Below are 16763 nucleotides of genomic sequence, written 5' to 3'. Positions count from 1 at the left end.
TATATGTAATATTGATGTTGCACTCCGCGTAAGCTTTTTCAAATTACAACTTATGTTTCTGCCCAAAATTGTAATTCAAGTTCTATTTTACTACCACTGGAAAAAATTATCCTTGAAAGGATTAAAAGTTGGCAGGTATGTTTACGTGATTTCTACCACTTGATTATTCGTCCAACTCTTCCGGAAGCAAAAGTGGTAACAAAATTTATACACTCTCACTTTATTTAAATAAATGTGATTTAAAATTATTTTGTCTATCATTACATCTAAATAATTTAAAAATATATATAACTCTGCAGTGAAGTTCTCGGATCTACTTTTACTGGCAACTTTTTTTCTATTGTACAACCCTATTTTATATCGTGATCTATTTAGGATTAGGCTCCGCATAAATCGAATACATTCCAGTACGACATAATAGATAATCAAAGTAAATGTCTCATAAATAAAGATATTGATAGTTTAGAATTGCATAATTTATTTTGCTCTACTTGTTGACCAAACTTTTTACAAGGGGCTAACAAAATTTTATACAATAATTAACCTTGATCTCGTTATTTGTTTCTTCTCCATATTGATAATGAACGAAATGCGGAAAACGTTCGATGATAAAGATATTACGCACACAGTGGAGATAACGGGATATGCTTACTCTAGATGTTTTCCTGCTCGACTCGGCGACAGATTCTACTTGAATTCGCAATTCGGCGACAGATTTTTCCTTGCTGCAATTCGGCGACTGATGCGTTCGGTAAAGAAACGAGGATTTATTCGGCGACTGATGCGAAACGAGGATTTACTCGGCGACAGATCCCTCATCAAACTCGGCGACAGCTATTTCTTAATCACGTTCTGTATCATGGGAATCGAACATTTTATCGTTATAAACGGATAGTTTATCTGCTAACACAGGGTCTAGCTTTACGAAACCAGAGCCTTGATTTCAGAGAAGTACGCGTGACCCATGCTACTTGTTGCTATGTAAACTTGAGTGTTTGAGAACTACCAAAAAATTATTAAAGTTAATTAGTAATTTTGAGTCGAAATAATTTAATTAATTTAGTTTTTTAATTTATTTATTTTGAAAGTGAAAACAAAGAAAAATTATTTAAAAAAAAAAAAACCTAGCTAATAAAAGTGACAAAAATGAGACAGATCTTGATCATGTAAGGCTAGAAGTGGACTTCGAAAATCATAAAAATCTCTCAAAAAACCGATTTTCTAATTTTGACCATTTTATATAAATTAAATGATATAAAAAAGCATAATAATTATTAAAATCATAAGAATTTGTAAAACATTTGACAATATTAGTGTCATTTTACTTTTTTATTTCAGAAACTTGTTATTGTGAGTGTTTTGCGTAGTGTCTCTCAAAACAAAAGTTTTGCATCGAACTGGAAATTGAAATAGTTCCATGCGCTGAAATAGTTTCACACACTCTCTAGTAGATCAATAAAAAAAATTGTAGAGAAAAAATTTCAAAATAAGTTGCCAAAACATATTTTATAGTCATTTCAATGTTCCAAAACGTTCATAGAGGGATGATTTTCATGTTTTTTTTTTCTTGCGAAAACTTGCTTTTTTTACTCTGTATGGAAATTAGTAGAAAAATGTGTAAATTTTTTCCCTACAATTTGAAGAGAAATGTAAATAGAGTTGAAATTAACAAATAATATTTAAATTTAAAAAAAAAATTAGCGCAAGGAGCTTATTTAAACTTCAAAAGAAATTGACAATTGTTTTGAAAAAATTTAAATTTTTCATGTTATAGCATAAATTAAGTATAAAATTATTTTTTTCTATTCTCTCTCTAAATATAAACAATCCTTGCAAGTTACAGCAATTTAACATTATTTTTTTACGAAAAACTTGTTAAGAGTCCACTGCAGCCTTAATATGTTATTTATAAAGAATAAATATGTTTAGAGAAAAGCGCTACTTCATGCAAACTGAAAGTGTTAAAATTTTAACTCAAGGGGAGGGAACCAAATTCCAGTCACCTATAACCAGGGAACCCCGGAGGAAAGAAAGAGAAAAACTGACTGTAAAAGCATTGATAATTCAGAGCAAATTTATACCAAATTTAGAGCTTATTTAAGCAAGAAATAAATGCCCGTGATACTAAGACTTATTCGCAGTTATTTTCTAATAAAGAAAACAGTCTTGTTTACAAGCAACAACTTTCAATAAAGTCTTGATATTGTAAGTTTATACCTCCAGAAAAGAGTCAGATAAGGAATGCTTTTCCTCTTCTCCGGGATTCAGCCCTAAATAATGTTAACAGGGTTATCACAAGCTGAATTTTTTTTTTCAAATTATGATAAAAATATCGATGTTTTAAGTTATACGAATCTGTCAAAAATTGATAGTGGTTGGAGTGCTTTCATAGTGGAAAAAAGTTCAAAGCGTGTTTGGAAACAAACAATTTGCAAGTAACTTTGAAAGTCTGATTTTATTTACTGTAAATTAAAACAACAAGGGTGCGAATTGCTATAACACGAAGAGTTTAAATAAGAGATAGGGAAGATTTATAATTTTCAGCAATCGGCAAATTTGCGGACAATAAGCAAAATCCAATTTAAAACTTTAAAGCTGTTTCTATTACAAACCTACCATAACGTCACTTAGAATCTTAATACTCTCTCCATTTCTAGTTTAAAATCTATAGTTTTACACGGCTGCCAATTACTACGCTTTTTGCAACACATTTTATCGTGGTTGAACATCATTGAATGTTTTGGTGGACCTGTAGGAGCTCTGCCTAATGAAAATCGGCACGAACCTTTCGGACGACCCAAATGCACGCAAATGCTAAATCGAAATATTCGAATCGCAAATGTTTAAAGTGGTAGCGAAATAACAATTATAAGTTCAAGTTGCTTAGCCAGTTAGAAATGTTCAAAAAAGTCACCCATTAAATCAAGAGGAGCTTACTTTTTATGTAACTTGTATAGTAAATTTTGCACGCAGAAATTAAAAACATGCCTATTGAAGTTTTGCTACGTGAATTCAGTGAAGTGGTGGACCTGTGGCTTCATCATTATCATTGCTATCATTATCATTGTTGGGTAAGATCTTATTTGGTAAGCAAAACATTTACAATGGAATTTTTTTATGAATAATCAGTATTTCGAAATCTTTAGTTTCATAATAATGCTTTTTTTTAATTGTTTACGTAATTTATATGCTTGATTTTTTTTTTCTAAAATTTTTTAATAATTATTTCAAAAAAAAATTCCATTTTCTAATTTTAACTGATGTAAATTACTAAATGAATTGGTAAAAATCGATATTCTGTTTCGGGAACTGTTGTTTAATTCTTTTACTTAAAAATGATTCATAAAGAAATTCTAAGAAAACGAATAAAGTTTCAGAGTTAATATAAATATCTAAAATTGTTTCCATCCTTTACGAGATTATAGAGAAATGGCGCGTTGTTATGATGTAGCGTTTTTGGTATAATTTACAGCATTTTTATAATTTTGTTTATAATTTTAAAGTTATAAGTAACAGATATATTTCGGAATTCGCAATTATTTTGGAAAAGACTTATTTCATAGCTGCCAACTCTTCCGGTTTTGCCGGAAGATTTTATTTTCATATGTAAAGCGATAGCGAAACTCATATTATTTCATAAAACTTTTTTAATTATAATAATAATTATGAATGAGTTTGACCACCATTATGCATAAATAAATACAACAAATATATTAAAAAAGTCTTAAATTATGTTTAATTTCAACTTAACTATAAATGTGAATAATTTATATCACTCATATACAAAACATAACTATAAATATAAATAATTACTTTTTGGTAGTTGGTAATTGTTTATACAACCACTTGGAGAATCCATTCTTGGAAAAAGAGAATGTTGAAGCAGAGTGCGCAGCCAAATTATTCAACAAAAAATAAGCACCTTTTAAGCAATTTCAAGCACTCAAAAAATATTTCTAAGCACTTTAAAAAAATATCATTAATTAGGCATGGCTGGAAAGTTTTTGACAATTGATGGTTTTATCTTGTTTTAACCGTCATGTCGAAAAAAAATAAACCTCTTGGCATTGTTTTTGACAGTTGTCAAAAATCATGAAATTTTGAATCGGGTAAAACGAATGGCGCTTTTATACGTTACGTTACGGACGTTACGTTTACGGATTGTCTTTTATACGTTACGGACTGACAATACGCCGAAATAGATTGGGGCTGAATGAATTAATTGTGAAAACAATGAATTGTGAAGAACAATGTGTCGTTTTGCATGATTCGAAGTGAAAATCAACATACTAAAGGAAAAATCTCATTTAGAAAAAGGGAAAATTAAGCACTTTTAAAAAACATCCAATGAAAAAAGCACCTTTAAGCACTTTTTAAAAACGCTACGCACACTGTGACAGGTATACTTACGTTTGCTTTTAGTTATATCTAATAACAGTAAAATGTAAAAGAGATAGTTTGATTTAGGAAATGAATATGAATTCTATATTGTTTTGCATTCGATAACATCAATTGGCAGTCTAGATTTTAGCTTCCTTTCCGGAGTTATCAAAGTGAAACTTTTTATAGCAGTGTAAGAAAGATTGTTAACCTTTTCTAAAAGAGAAGTGAATGGGTGACGTTACTTCCCAGTAATGATAGATTCACACAATTCAGTTACAAGGTTTGCCTGCAAGACTCATATTTTATACATGCTTTATGGAAAAATTAATAACACATTTGATTATAAATTAAGTTTATGTTTTATGAAACATCTAAGCATTTAGTTTAAAACTATAGTTAATAGCGGATTTAAACTAATATTTTAATTATCATTACATAATATTTTTTATATATTGATAATAATTATATATTTATTGTAAATGTCTTTGAGGATGGTTTTTAAAACTGATGGTAAAATGAGATATGCAAGGAAACTGTTTCAAAATTTCCTCCTATTTGAAAATTTTATCGAATGATTATTTTTTTTATTTTTATGTATGGTTAGCTCACAACTAAATAATAATGATAAATTTCATTTATAAGCAAAATTAGTAAACGATTAATCAATTAAGAAAGCTGTAATTTACAAAACATATTACAAATGAAAACAAAATCTTTTTCAAAAGGCAGTATGCGTGCTTGCCAATTTTTACGATTTTTATGAAAGATATTTTCTTGTGATAGCCAATTTTATGGTTTAATATATTACTCTAGGTTTGAAAAATATGATTTAAAGTTATTTTAACCATTAAGATCATATAAAAGATATATAAGAACCATTAAAATTATGCCTTACATGTGAAAAAACCTGACGAAAGTTAAAAAAATTGCTAATAACTTTTATGCTTTTATTCTGCTTTTCAACTACCACTATAAAGAATGTTTAGCAAAAACAATAAAAATTGGCAACTGTGCATTTGGGATTCCCCCATTCAACTGTGCTTCGGCGATTCATATCGATTCACTCAGACGAATCAGTTATAGAGCTCCTAGCCGGGCTGATACTAATATCTAATTTATATAGGCTTAGGCTTTTGGGGTTATAAATTTTGCTACATTGTGCCTTGCCAACTTTCAATCTTTTCGAGGTTGATTTACGCAGGAGGTAATAAATTTACAATTGAATTAGAATCTTGTACTGAAAAATCTTTCTTTTCTTAATTGGTAAGATCTTAATCTCACCAGAGTGTATGGATATCCTACTTTTATTTATATACAAACCTGCCAACTTGTACGGTAGTTGAAAAGCATTCAACTAAGTGACAGTAAAACAACAATTAAGTTTGGAAAAATAATTTTGTTATTTTTCCAAATGTATATAATCTTAATAGTTTTGTTTTCAGAACAAAACTATTAAGATATCTTTTAAGAATAATTGGCAAACAAATAGATCTCATCTACATATTTTTTTTTCTTTCAAGTTTTTGATTCATTGTGGCAGTTTAAACATTCTTTTGAAAAAATATATTAAAATTATTTTTTGCAATGATAGTCAAAATCATTTGAAACTAAATTTATAAATCAAACATGAAACAAATAGAAAACATCAATTTTAGAATTTTAAGCGAAATGCTCTAGGGTTGACAGTTNTTTTAGCTTCCTTTCCGGAGTTATCAAAGTGAAACTTTTTATAGCAGTGTAAGAAAGATTGTTAACCTTTTCTAAAAGAGAAGTGAATAGGTGACGTCACTTCCCAGTAATGATAGATTCACACAATTCAATTACAAGGTTTGCCTGCAAGACTCTTATTTTGTACATGCTTTATGAAAAAATTAATAACACATTTGATTATAAATTATGCTTATGTTTTAGGAATTTATCCAATCATTTAGTTTAAAACTATAGTTAATAGCGGATTGAAACTAATATTTTAATTATCATTACATAATATTTTTTATATATTGATAATAATTATATATTTATTGTAAATGTCTTTGAGGATGGTTTTAAAAACCGTTGGTAAAATGAGATATTAACAATTGCAAGGAAACAGTTTCAAAATTTCATCCTATTTGAAAATTTCATGGAATGATTATTTGCTTTTTTTAATGTATGGTTAGCTCACAACTATATAATAATGATAAAATTCATTTATAAGCAAAATTAGTAAACGATGAATCAATTAAGAAAGCTCTAATTTCAAAAACATATTACAAATGAAAATAAAATCCTTTTCAAAAGGCAGTATGCATGCTTGCCAATTTTTACGATTTTTATGAAAGATATTTTCCTGTGATAGCCAATTTCATGCTTTAATATATTACTCTAGGTTTGAAAAATTTGATTTACAGTTATTTTAACCACAAAGAACTTATAAAACATATATAAGAACCATTAAAATTATGCCTTACATGTGAACCACCAAAAACTTATAAAACATATATAAGAACCATTAAAATTATGCCTTACATGTGAAAAAGCCTGACAAAAGTTTAAAAATTGCTATTAACTTTTATGCTTTTATTCTGCTTTTCAACTACCACTATGAAGAATTTTAGCAAAAACAGTAAAAATTGAGAGCTGTGCGTTTGGGATTCCCCCATTCAATTGAGCTTCGGCGACTCACATCGATTCACTCAGACGAATCAGTTAGAGCCCCTAGAGGGGCTGATACTAATATATCTAATTTATATAGGTTAAGGCTTTTGGGATTATAAATTTTGCTACATTGTGCCTGCCAACTTTTAATCTTTTCGAGTTTGATTTATGCAGGAGGTAATAAAATTACAATTGAATTAGAATCTTATGCTGAAAAATCTTTCTTTTCTTAATTAGTAAGATCTTAAGCGCACCAGTGTGTATGGATATCCTATTTTTATTTATATACAAACCTGCCAACTTGTACGGTAGTTGAAAAAGATTCTACTACTGGGTAGTAAAATAACAATTAAGTTTGGAAAAATAATTTTGTTATTTTTCCAAATATATATAGTCTTAATAGTTTTGTTCTAAGAACAAAACTATTAAGATATCTTTTAAGAATAATTAGCAAACAAATAGATCTCAGCTACATATTTTTTTTTCTTTCAAGTTTTCGATTCATTGTGGCAGATTAACATTCTTTTGAAAAATGTCTTAAAATTATTTTTTGCAATGATAGTCAAAATCATTTGAAATTAAATTTATAAATCCAAGAAGAAACAAATAGAAAACATCAATTTTAGTACCGCTTCAAGTATAAAATTAAAATTTTAAGCAAAATGCTCTAGGGTTGACAGTTATGATATATATATGTTTTCTCAAATGAATTCCTATCGTTTACCGTAGTAAACGAGCATATTTATAAGGTCTGTAAAATCAGATCTCTGAGCTTTGGTTTTGTGTAAGTTTCTGCTGTATTTTGAATGGTTCTTTTATGACTTTTAAAATTAGGATTGGAAGTCAGACAAAGTCTGTACTTACCTGGGGGTTACAGGCTATTCTAATGCGATCCAGGATTCCGGGAAACATGTCAGGCTCTGAGTTTGAATTTGAGTTATCCAGTTTGATTGATTTAATGAACTGGAAAAGAAAACATATAAACTTAGTAAACTCTATTTGTTTCGAATTAATACATTGGAATCCAGAGGAGAGAATTTCTGTTTCCAAAGTGGGAAAATCCTTTTCCCTCTAAACAATTAACACTGATAATTATCAATTATGCTTTCTCACTTAAAAACTTATCATACTTCAATTTAAAAAATATATATTTCTATATTCTGCTACACCTTCAATTCACTACCGTATGATAATTATTATACATTTATATCTATGCTCAATAATCTTCAAAACATGTAAAAATTTCTTGACTCAGTAACCAATTAAATATATTCCCTTAAATTAAATATATTCCCTTAAATATATTCCCCAATTAAATATTTTCCCCTTAAAGCAGAGTTGTCACGGGGGACTAAAAATGCAAAAAGTGGTTATTAATAAAATTCAAAACTTTATTAAAAAGAGATCAAAACTATCGGCTTTAATTTCAACCATGGCTGACAATCCATATACATCAAGACAGAAAGGATTAAAAAAAGGTAACAAAGAAATTTAATTTTTAGCTTGTTTTCGGGCAGGCCTGCCAACTACTACGCTTTTTATAAAATATTTAATAGAGAGGTAGACATTTAAAAACCAAAGCTTTTAGATTGTTTGGTAATTTTGTCAGAATTTTAAAAGCATCACCACGATAAATTTGAATAAATTAGCGTTTCATATGAACTTTTAAACCAATTATATGTAGTGGTAAAGAAAATAAGTTTAAATAAATAAAAAATATATTAAAACATTAACTTAACTACCATTGGAGTAAATTTTTACAAAAAGCGTTGCTTGATGGGTCGATGCCGTTTTGAGCGTTTAAAAAGTCCGCAAAATTATCCAAAATCTGCAAATTTAAGTTTGTAATTTTCTGTTGATTTTTATAATATTTTGACTTAGCTTCGCTGTAGTACTCTCGTAAAAAAGGAATTTCATGGTATAGGAGCGATAGTGAATTTAAAAGGCTAACTCTGTTAAAATTATAATCTAATATCTTAATTTCAAATGTGGAAAAATCGCTTCATATTTGTGACCTCAAACAGTGCTCAATTTCAAGATGAAAGGGATAGGGGACGCTTCGTGGCTCAGGTGCCTAGCTAAAATATAATACTCGGACTAGATTTGTTAGATTTAGCAACCACAACGGCTGCTTATCATAACGGATACTTGAAAACAATAAACATTTCATGATGAATGGGATAGAGGCTGCTTCGCAGCCCAGTTAAGACCACAAAACTAGGACTAGGTTAGATAGGCAAAAGTTTGAAGGGTTTAGAAACTGCAACAGAGAGGCGTATCACATAAGCTTTTGGATTATTTAGAAATAGTGAGTAAAAACTCTATAAATCGAATTTATCAAACCAAGAATCATACATTAAAAGTTTACCACTCGAAAATATTTATCCGCTGTCCGGTGCAAGTTGCATCTCTATATTGATCTGCGATATCCTGAAAGTGCTGCAGAAATTTAAATGCCATTGTCACCTTTTTTTTATTCAACTAGTTCTGTAAATAATTCCAAAAACTCGGTACATTGGATGGTTTGACGATGTAAAAACATTTTGTTCGCTTCAAAATATGCAAAAATAAAAAACTTTTTTGGAAACATTATGTTCGAGTTTCTAATTATCATGAAGGGAATAGGATTTCCGTTTTACCTTTTTTAGTTTGAGAAGAAAACTATCTGTATTTACCATTATGTATTAACAGTTACAAGGTAAAACATAGATTTTTTGAACATTGACTAGTATTTTGTTTTCAATAATTGTCTCTTCTTTTGTAATTTTCAGTAATTGTCTCTTCTACTGTATATCAAAAATTCAATGTATCATATAGGATGCAACTTTATTGTAATTATCTCGTGTTGACTCTTTTAAAGAATGGGCGTAATTATCTGTATTCCACAAGTTTTACTATTCAATTCGCTTTATTAAAAGTTTGGCAGACAGCGGAACAGGCAGGATCCAAGTAGAAATGATAGTCTGGCAAGTTTACTTCTCTTGAAATAATAATGTCTAAACCTTTACTACCAGCACTTTATATTTTCCGAAAGTGAGAGCCCTGAATTCGGTAAATTGGATAAAATATGCTAAATAATTAAAATATACTAGGTGCAAGACTTTAAGTATCTTTTACTGACGTGTTTTAAATCGACATAATTTTCCGTTACTTCGTTTCCCACTTGGTATGCTATTCAGAAACTCGTTATAAATGTTTTTATCAACTCGACAATAGTTTTATGCGCTGATAACGAGCTAAAATTAAACAATGCTGACCAGAAACTAGTTTCTTTTTTTTCTCATCACAATGATTCATTACTTTGTATTCACTTAAAGTTCCTTTGACTGTGGAATTAATCAATTATATTATTTGTGTTTGAAATCACGATTCAATTGGTATTCAGAAGCTAAGATGATGAGAATATGACCTACTACTGGTTCATTTCTTTAAAGGAAAAAAAAACGTTAGCATATTCAAACAGATGTTAGATATACTGGTATTATAAAACTAGTTTTTATTTATTTTATATTCGGTGAACTGCAACTTGGCATACATCAACCATAAATTATTACAAAGTATTTTTTAATTTTTATGTTTATTAAACTTTAATTAGTAACTCTATTTTACTATAATTGGACAATCTAGTGAAATCTTTTTTATAAATTTTTTATTTTTTTTTAGAAAAAAGATGCATAATGATTATGTACTGAATTACCATTTTGTACGGTCTTTGAAAAGTGTTTCTTTTTTCTGTTAGTAATAATTTTTTTGTTAATAATTATCTTTTTGTTAGTGTTTCCGTAATTTTGTCCAACCCCTGTATCATTGAAGAGTGCTGATCTATTAAGATATAATCAAAGTTAAATTTACTTATTTTAGCAACCATTTTAGTCATTAAAATTTTTCAATAATAAATAATATGTTATTGTCATGAGAAAGCGTCATAGTTTATGCAAAAATAGTATGCATAATGATACCACTTGATCTGTTTTATGGACACAAGCGGTCGGGAAAGATGTTGTCAAGTAATATCGCGTGATCGGCAACGGAAGAGTTAAAATATATATTTTCTCCCGATATATTACAATTTCTTACTGTTTCCAGATTAGGAATACTACTAGTCTTGTGATAAGTATAGTATGTAAGGTTGTAATTAACAACGATAATATCGTAATTATGATCAAAAACGATAATTTTTGATTTTTTTTTCTTCATCGGGTTAAGATGAAAATATTGTCCTACGTAATTTTGTTAAATTGAAAGAATATCTCGATATATCATAAAATATCGATATTTTCTGACGATATATCGAGGCATATAAATTCCAATATCACTTAGCACTATTTAAATGGTAATTTTTGGGTGTCTGATGACATAGAGCTACGTTGATAAATAAATAACAAGCAGATTCGCAGCACTAACTAACTGATCACCGGAAAAATTACTATACTTAAAATTGTTGTTTGATCTTTTGAATATCATGAAAATTCGATACAAAATTAGGTAAGAATAGTTGAAGAGCTATAATTTGTTAATAAAAAATACCTCCAAAAATAATTATTTAATCAAAACTACCTCCAAAAATAATTATTTAATCAAAAATACACCAAAATTAAATATTATAAAAACTATGAAACTCCAAATTTAAAAAAAAGTTTCGCAATAACAGAATTTTTCACAAAAATTTCACAAATAGATACAAAGAATACTGTTAATTTAGCATCAATAGTGTATTTAAATATGAAATATGAGTTCCTAAATTTTTAACTCCAATTAATGCACATAAACGCACCACTATAACAATAGAAAATATATATTTTTTTAAATATTCTATTTCTAAATATTACTATTATTTTGTTTAAAAAAATATATCAATTAAAAAAATTCCGAAGAAGATTAATTTTTATGGATGACTTACTTTTTTGAGAATAGATGATGAAGGAAGACTTGATTTCGAATTGAGTAACCAATTGATTGAGAAAGTTGAACGATTACATGGACATTACATAGAAGGGAGTAGGGAAGTTTAGTTGTGTTAGTTGATTCCAGAATCCGTTTAAAAAACTCAAGGACGACAAAAAATTTAAGTGACCGTGATCGCGCGTAGACTTCCCAATACCTGTTAACCTTCAATATTAGTTTATTGTAATTTTTTAATTAATACTACAATCTAAAATTCTCACTTGAGACGTGATTAAAATTTCATATATGAAATTCCGCTTTCACTTTTTTTTTATTTCCGCTTATACGAGAATTGCAAGTTATTAGCTAAATTTGCTGACTCTGTTATAACTCTAAATGATTGTGCTGAGGAAAAAAAATTTTTTTTTACATTTATGCAAATACCTAATGCGGCTATCAAATCAGAAATTAGTTTTTTCCTAAAGGTAGAAATTTTTTAATGACATTTTTAGTCTATTTTTTGTCTCTACGGGGTGCTTCCTTATCATGATCACCTGTTCAGATGTAAACGAAAAAAACAGTTCATAACAGATAAGCGCCCCTAGTGGCGTTTAATGACATTTTCTTTTATCTAGCCTAATGTGGCTTTCAAATCTGAAATTAGTTTTCTCCTGAAGATAGAAATATTTTTTTTTAAATGACATTTTTAGTCTATTTTTTTTCTCAACGGGTGCTTCCTATGATCACCTGTTCAGAAGGAAGAAACAATTCGTAATAGATAAGCTCCCCTAGTGGCGTTTGACGAAATTTCCAAGTATGGGCACCTATGTAATTTTAATCCTGATGATGTGCCTTAACTTTATTTGTTTGTCGAACAATAATGTTTGTCGCAACTGTTATAAGTAACGGTTTTAAACTTGAATATTTCAACAAAAAACTGCAGCTTATAGGGAAAAGCCAATTGCAGATTTAGATTGCAGAAAAGTATCTAACATCTGTTAAAAAATCGTACAATAGAAAGAAAAAAAATTGTTCCTTAGTGTTACAGATATTATCTTAATTAAAACTCTGTTCTGTTAAAAATATAAATTTGTTTACTACAGTTAAATGTACGTAAAAGGAAATTGCCTAAGTTAGGATGGGACGGATCATTGAGATGTAGAGTAAGTGTTTAAGTCTGAGTTCCATTTAGAGTTCTGAAGAAGGATTTGTAATTTGTGGCAGGCTGCTTGAACTTTGTCGATAATTGATTTGACATATTTCCTATTAAATTTACTGTTTGTGACCAGACCAAGATATTTTGCGCTTTTGACAATGGGAATAGAGAACAACTTGATTTTTTGGGAGGATGGTGCTTCTTTAATGTTGAATAATTAGTAGTTTCGATTTTTGTTCGTTAACTTAGAACTTCCAGTTTAGACACCAGGTTTCTATTTCATTCAGATTTTCTTGGAGTTTTTGAGGGGCAATGTTGGGGTTTTGGGGTTTCACGATGATTCCAGTGCCATCTGCGAAAAATGATGCAATACTAAAGTCTTGTCTGTCCGCAGGGAAGTCGTAGGTAAATAATATGAATAGTATGGGCGCAAAGATACTTCAGTGAGGCACTCCTGCTGATATTTTTCAATTTGTTGATTTCATGTTTTTAAAATTAACTTGAAAGATTCTATTATGTAAGTAGGCCTGTATAATTTTAATGATACCAGATGGGAATTTTAGTTGTATAAGCTTGAAGATGAGACTCTGATGTCAAATCCGGTAAAAAGTCTTTGCAATATATCTAACATCAGTAGTGCTGAGCTCAGTTTATTATGGAGGCCCCGGACAATGTAGACTATTCTGAGGAACTGTTTGGTCGTATCAAAATGCTTCCGAACACCATACTGCTCGACAGGTAATGAAGTAGGGTGAGGCATGATCCTTGTGTAGATAATTTTTCCGTACGTTTTCCTAAAGTGCACAATAGACTGATGGGTCTATAACTCTCAAATAAAGTAAGATCCTTGCTGGAATTAAGGAAAAGTGTGACATTCACATTCTTCCAGGTACAAGGGAAATAGTTTAAAGTCAAGCAAGCATTGTACAATTGAACGCATTGGACGATTAGTTGTATATACTGTTTTGATAGTAGCTTGATCCTATCTATCTAGCCTGTGCTTGATATTACCATATTATCACAACTAGGAGCTGTTTGTGTTTTTAGTTTTTTGATGTGATTTATATTTTTTTCTGCGGTGGTGAGTTCAATTACCTCTGGTGATAAATATGATATGTTGAATTCTGTTACATCTTCAATAACGAAGTTGTGGATTGAATATTCATTACCATGTATCAGACTTCCATGTATGCAATAAGTTTCTAAACCTTTTGTGGTGATCCAGAAAAATTAAATGATAAAAAAAAAGGATTTTATGAATATGGAATAAATTTTATACAGTGACAGGCCGGCCAACTACTACGCTTTTTGTAAAATATTTTACAGATTGTTTACAGAAAGCTTTCGGTAATTTAGCCAACATAGCCTCACTATGAGAGATTGGATGAGGAAGAGGATCGTTTGCTCTTCAGTTTTATCCTCTGTGCTATAAGAGAGAGATCTTCGTTCGCTCGTTCGTCGTTCGTCGTTCGTTCGTTGTAGTGGAACTGGGAGTCTGAGGCCTTACAGCCCTTTTCCCATTCATCCTGAAATTAGACTAAGGAACATACATGACAAAAATAAAGTTTGGGGAGCAAAATGGAGTTCGACGATGTGATATCTGGAACAAAGTGGTGTTTATAAACTTTTAAATCCTTTATATGTATTGGTGCGGAAAATAAGTTTAAATAAATAAAAAATCTTATATTAAGGGAAAAAAAACTTCGCTATCACTGCAATAAAGTTTTACAAAAGGAGTAGAAAGTTGGTAGACCTGCATTGATACGAAACAAGATACTCAGAAAAATCACCCGTGCCAGATGGTGTATCAGAAATACAAATATCCACAAATATCTCAAGATCTTATCAGAATATATTTACAAATTAGATGCAGATTTCTTTGACAAGGCCATAAAATGCAATACAGTAAACTTCAACCAGATATTCAATTTTGAAAAGTACAAACAAGTTATAAAACTAAGACCAATAGCTGCTCAATTCACATCCGACGCCTAGTATCACAATTATCAAAATAAATAATTAATCACAGATCCATCAATAGCATAAAATTCAACAACAATACTGAAAACTTGATCAAGCGTTTCCCCAAGTTGGCCATCAAACTATATTTAAAGCCACGCATAAATTAAAGCAAGCTGCTTCGCATAATTTCCGTTATTATTATTTACTCAAGCAAGGTCCTTGAATCCCGCTAGTATCCACCGCATAGACTGCTGACCTTAAAATTCCTGCCACAATTTTCAAAATAAACATGATGGATAGGATAGGGTCCGCCGAGCAGCCCAGGTGCCCTGCTCAACGTGATAAATTCCGTGATGGGTGATAAATATCGTTGCCGGTTTGAAATTTTTGGTGGTTCGTTGGGAGCCCTGAGTTAAAAACAAATTTATTCATCCCGAAAATTAGTTATAAATCATATGGTTTGACTACTACAAACTAAGGTAAACAACGTTGAAGAGCACAAAAATATTATAAATGCAGACAGCTGTTTCGGACGCTCAAAGGGCAACCTTCATCAGTGCAACAGAAAGAAATGAGAGAAAATAGGGTAAATATATAGAGAAAGGTGACGTCACAAGGGGGTTAGAGCAACGGCCAATAGGAGGGAAGGATGAAAGGTTTGACTACTAATTTATTCTTACTTTTGTCATACGTTCAGGTTTGAGTCAATGCTAAATATATTTAACACATTGCTGACCGGTCACGAGTTAACTCGTGTTTTCGTGGCCAAGCGTTGATGGCCGGTCACGAGTCACTGCAATCTCGTGGTGACTATTTTAAAAAGTTTAATTCTCTACCAATTTATTATAACTTTGCGAAACTTCATACATTTGTAAAACTTGAGGTGTACCAGTACACCAGAGATGCCAACTTGCTCCAGACAGCAAATATATATTTTAAAGTGGTAGTTCATCAATAGCGATTCTTGGTTTAATAAATTCAATTTAGTAAATTTTTATCCACCACTATTTCTTAATAATTCGTAGGCTTATATAATTCACCACCCATACTTTCCAACTGCTACGGAATTTCCGTAGTTTCAGAAATCTTCTTTTCAGACGGTAGCAAAATTAATGTCTTAATATTTAAAAAAAATTTATTTTAACGTAACTTGTCCACTATTACTTATAAAAGTGCAGGCCATATGGCTAGATTCTTAAGTTCTGATAAAAGTTTTTATGAGAGATCCATGTAGTACTTATGTCATGCTATACCTTTTAAAGAGCAAGCAAAAGTAGTCAAATATTTACAAAATTTACTTTGTAGTTGTTTACCGTTTTTTTAATTATATTGGCGTGTCCGGAGCAGTTGGCATCTCTGTTACACGTAGATGATTGTTATACTTTTTATCATACTATAAGGAAATATTAAGAGTTGAATAATAAATAAAAAATTTTAAAGTTTATTGAAGTTATACTTCATATGCGACTTCCAACAAGGTTACGTTTAACGCTACATTTTTATTGGCCGGGAAATCACGTGGTAGGATCCAGTTTTCCCTCATTCATTTCCATTTTGTTTTGGTTCTCACTAGCATAAAAATAATAAAAGTCATAAAAGTAATATTTTTCTATAAATATTTTTGAAGTTATACTTCTTATGCGACTTCCAACAAGGTTGCGTTAAACGTTTAACGCTACATTTTTATTGGCCGGGAAATCACGTGGTAGGATCCAGTTTTCCCTCATTCATTTCCATATTG

At 30.1% G+C, this 16763-nt stretch overlaps 1 protein-coding gene across 1 annotated transcript in view; it reads right to left on the bottom strand.

The window, feature by feature from the left end:
* LOC107453117 (histidine ammonia-lyase) overlaps positions 1-12054 on the bottom strand; it is a 47473-nt gene extending 35419 nt beyond the window's left edge. Inside the window, exons 1-2 of the mRNA XM_016069810.3 lie at positions 11921-12054; positions 7885-7983 (exon numbers count right to left, since the gene is read on the bottom strand). Coding sequence (XP_015925296.1) covers positions 7885-7932 — 48 coding nt within the window. The 5' untranslated portion in view covers positions 7933-7983; positions 11921-12054. The remainder of the gene's footprint in view (positions 1-7884; positions 7984-11920) is intronic.
* Positions 12055-16763: the final 4709 nt, after the last annotated feature.

This window comes from Parasteatoda tepidariorum, chromosome 3 (genome assembly GCF_043381705.1).
Source record: "Parasteatoda tepidariorum isolate YZ-2023 chromosome 3, CAS_Ptep_4.0, whole genome shotgun sequence".
In the NCBI taxonomy this organism is placed as follows: Eukaryota; Metazoa; Arthropoda; class Arachnida; order Araneae; family Theridiidae; genus Parasteatoda; species Parasteatoda tepidariorum.
This window is presented reverse-complemented; position numbering and strand designations above follow the sequence as displayed.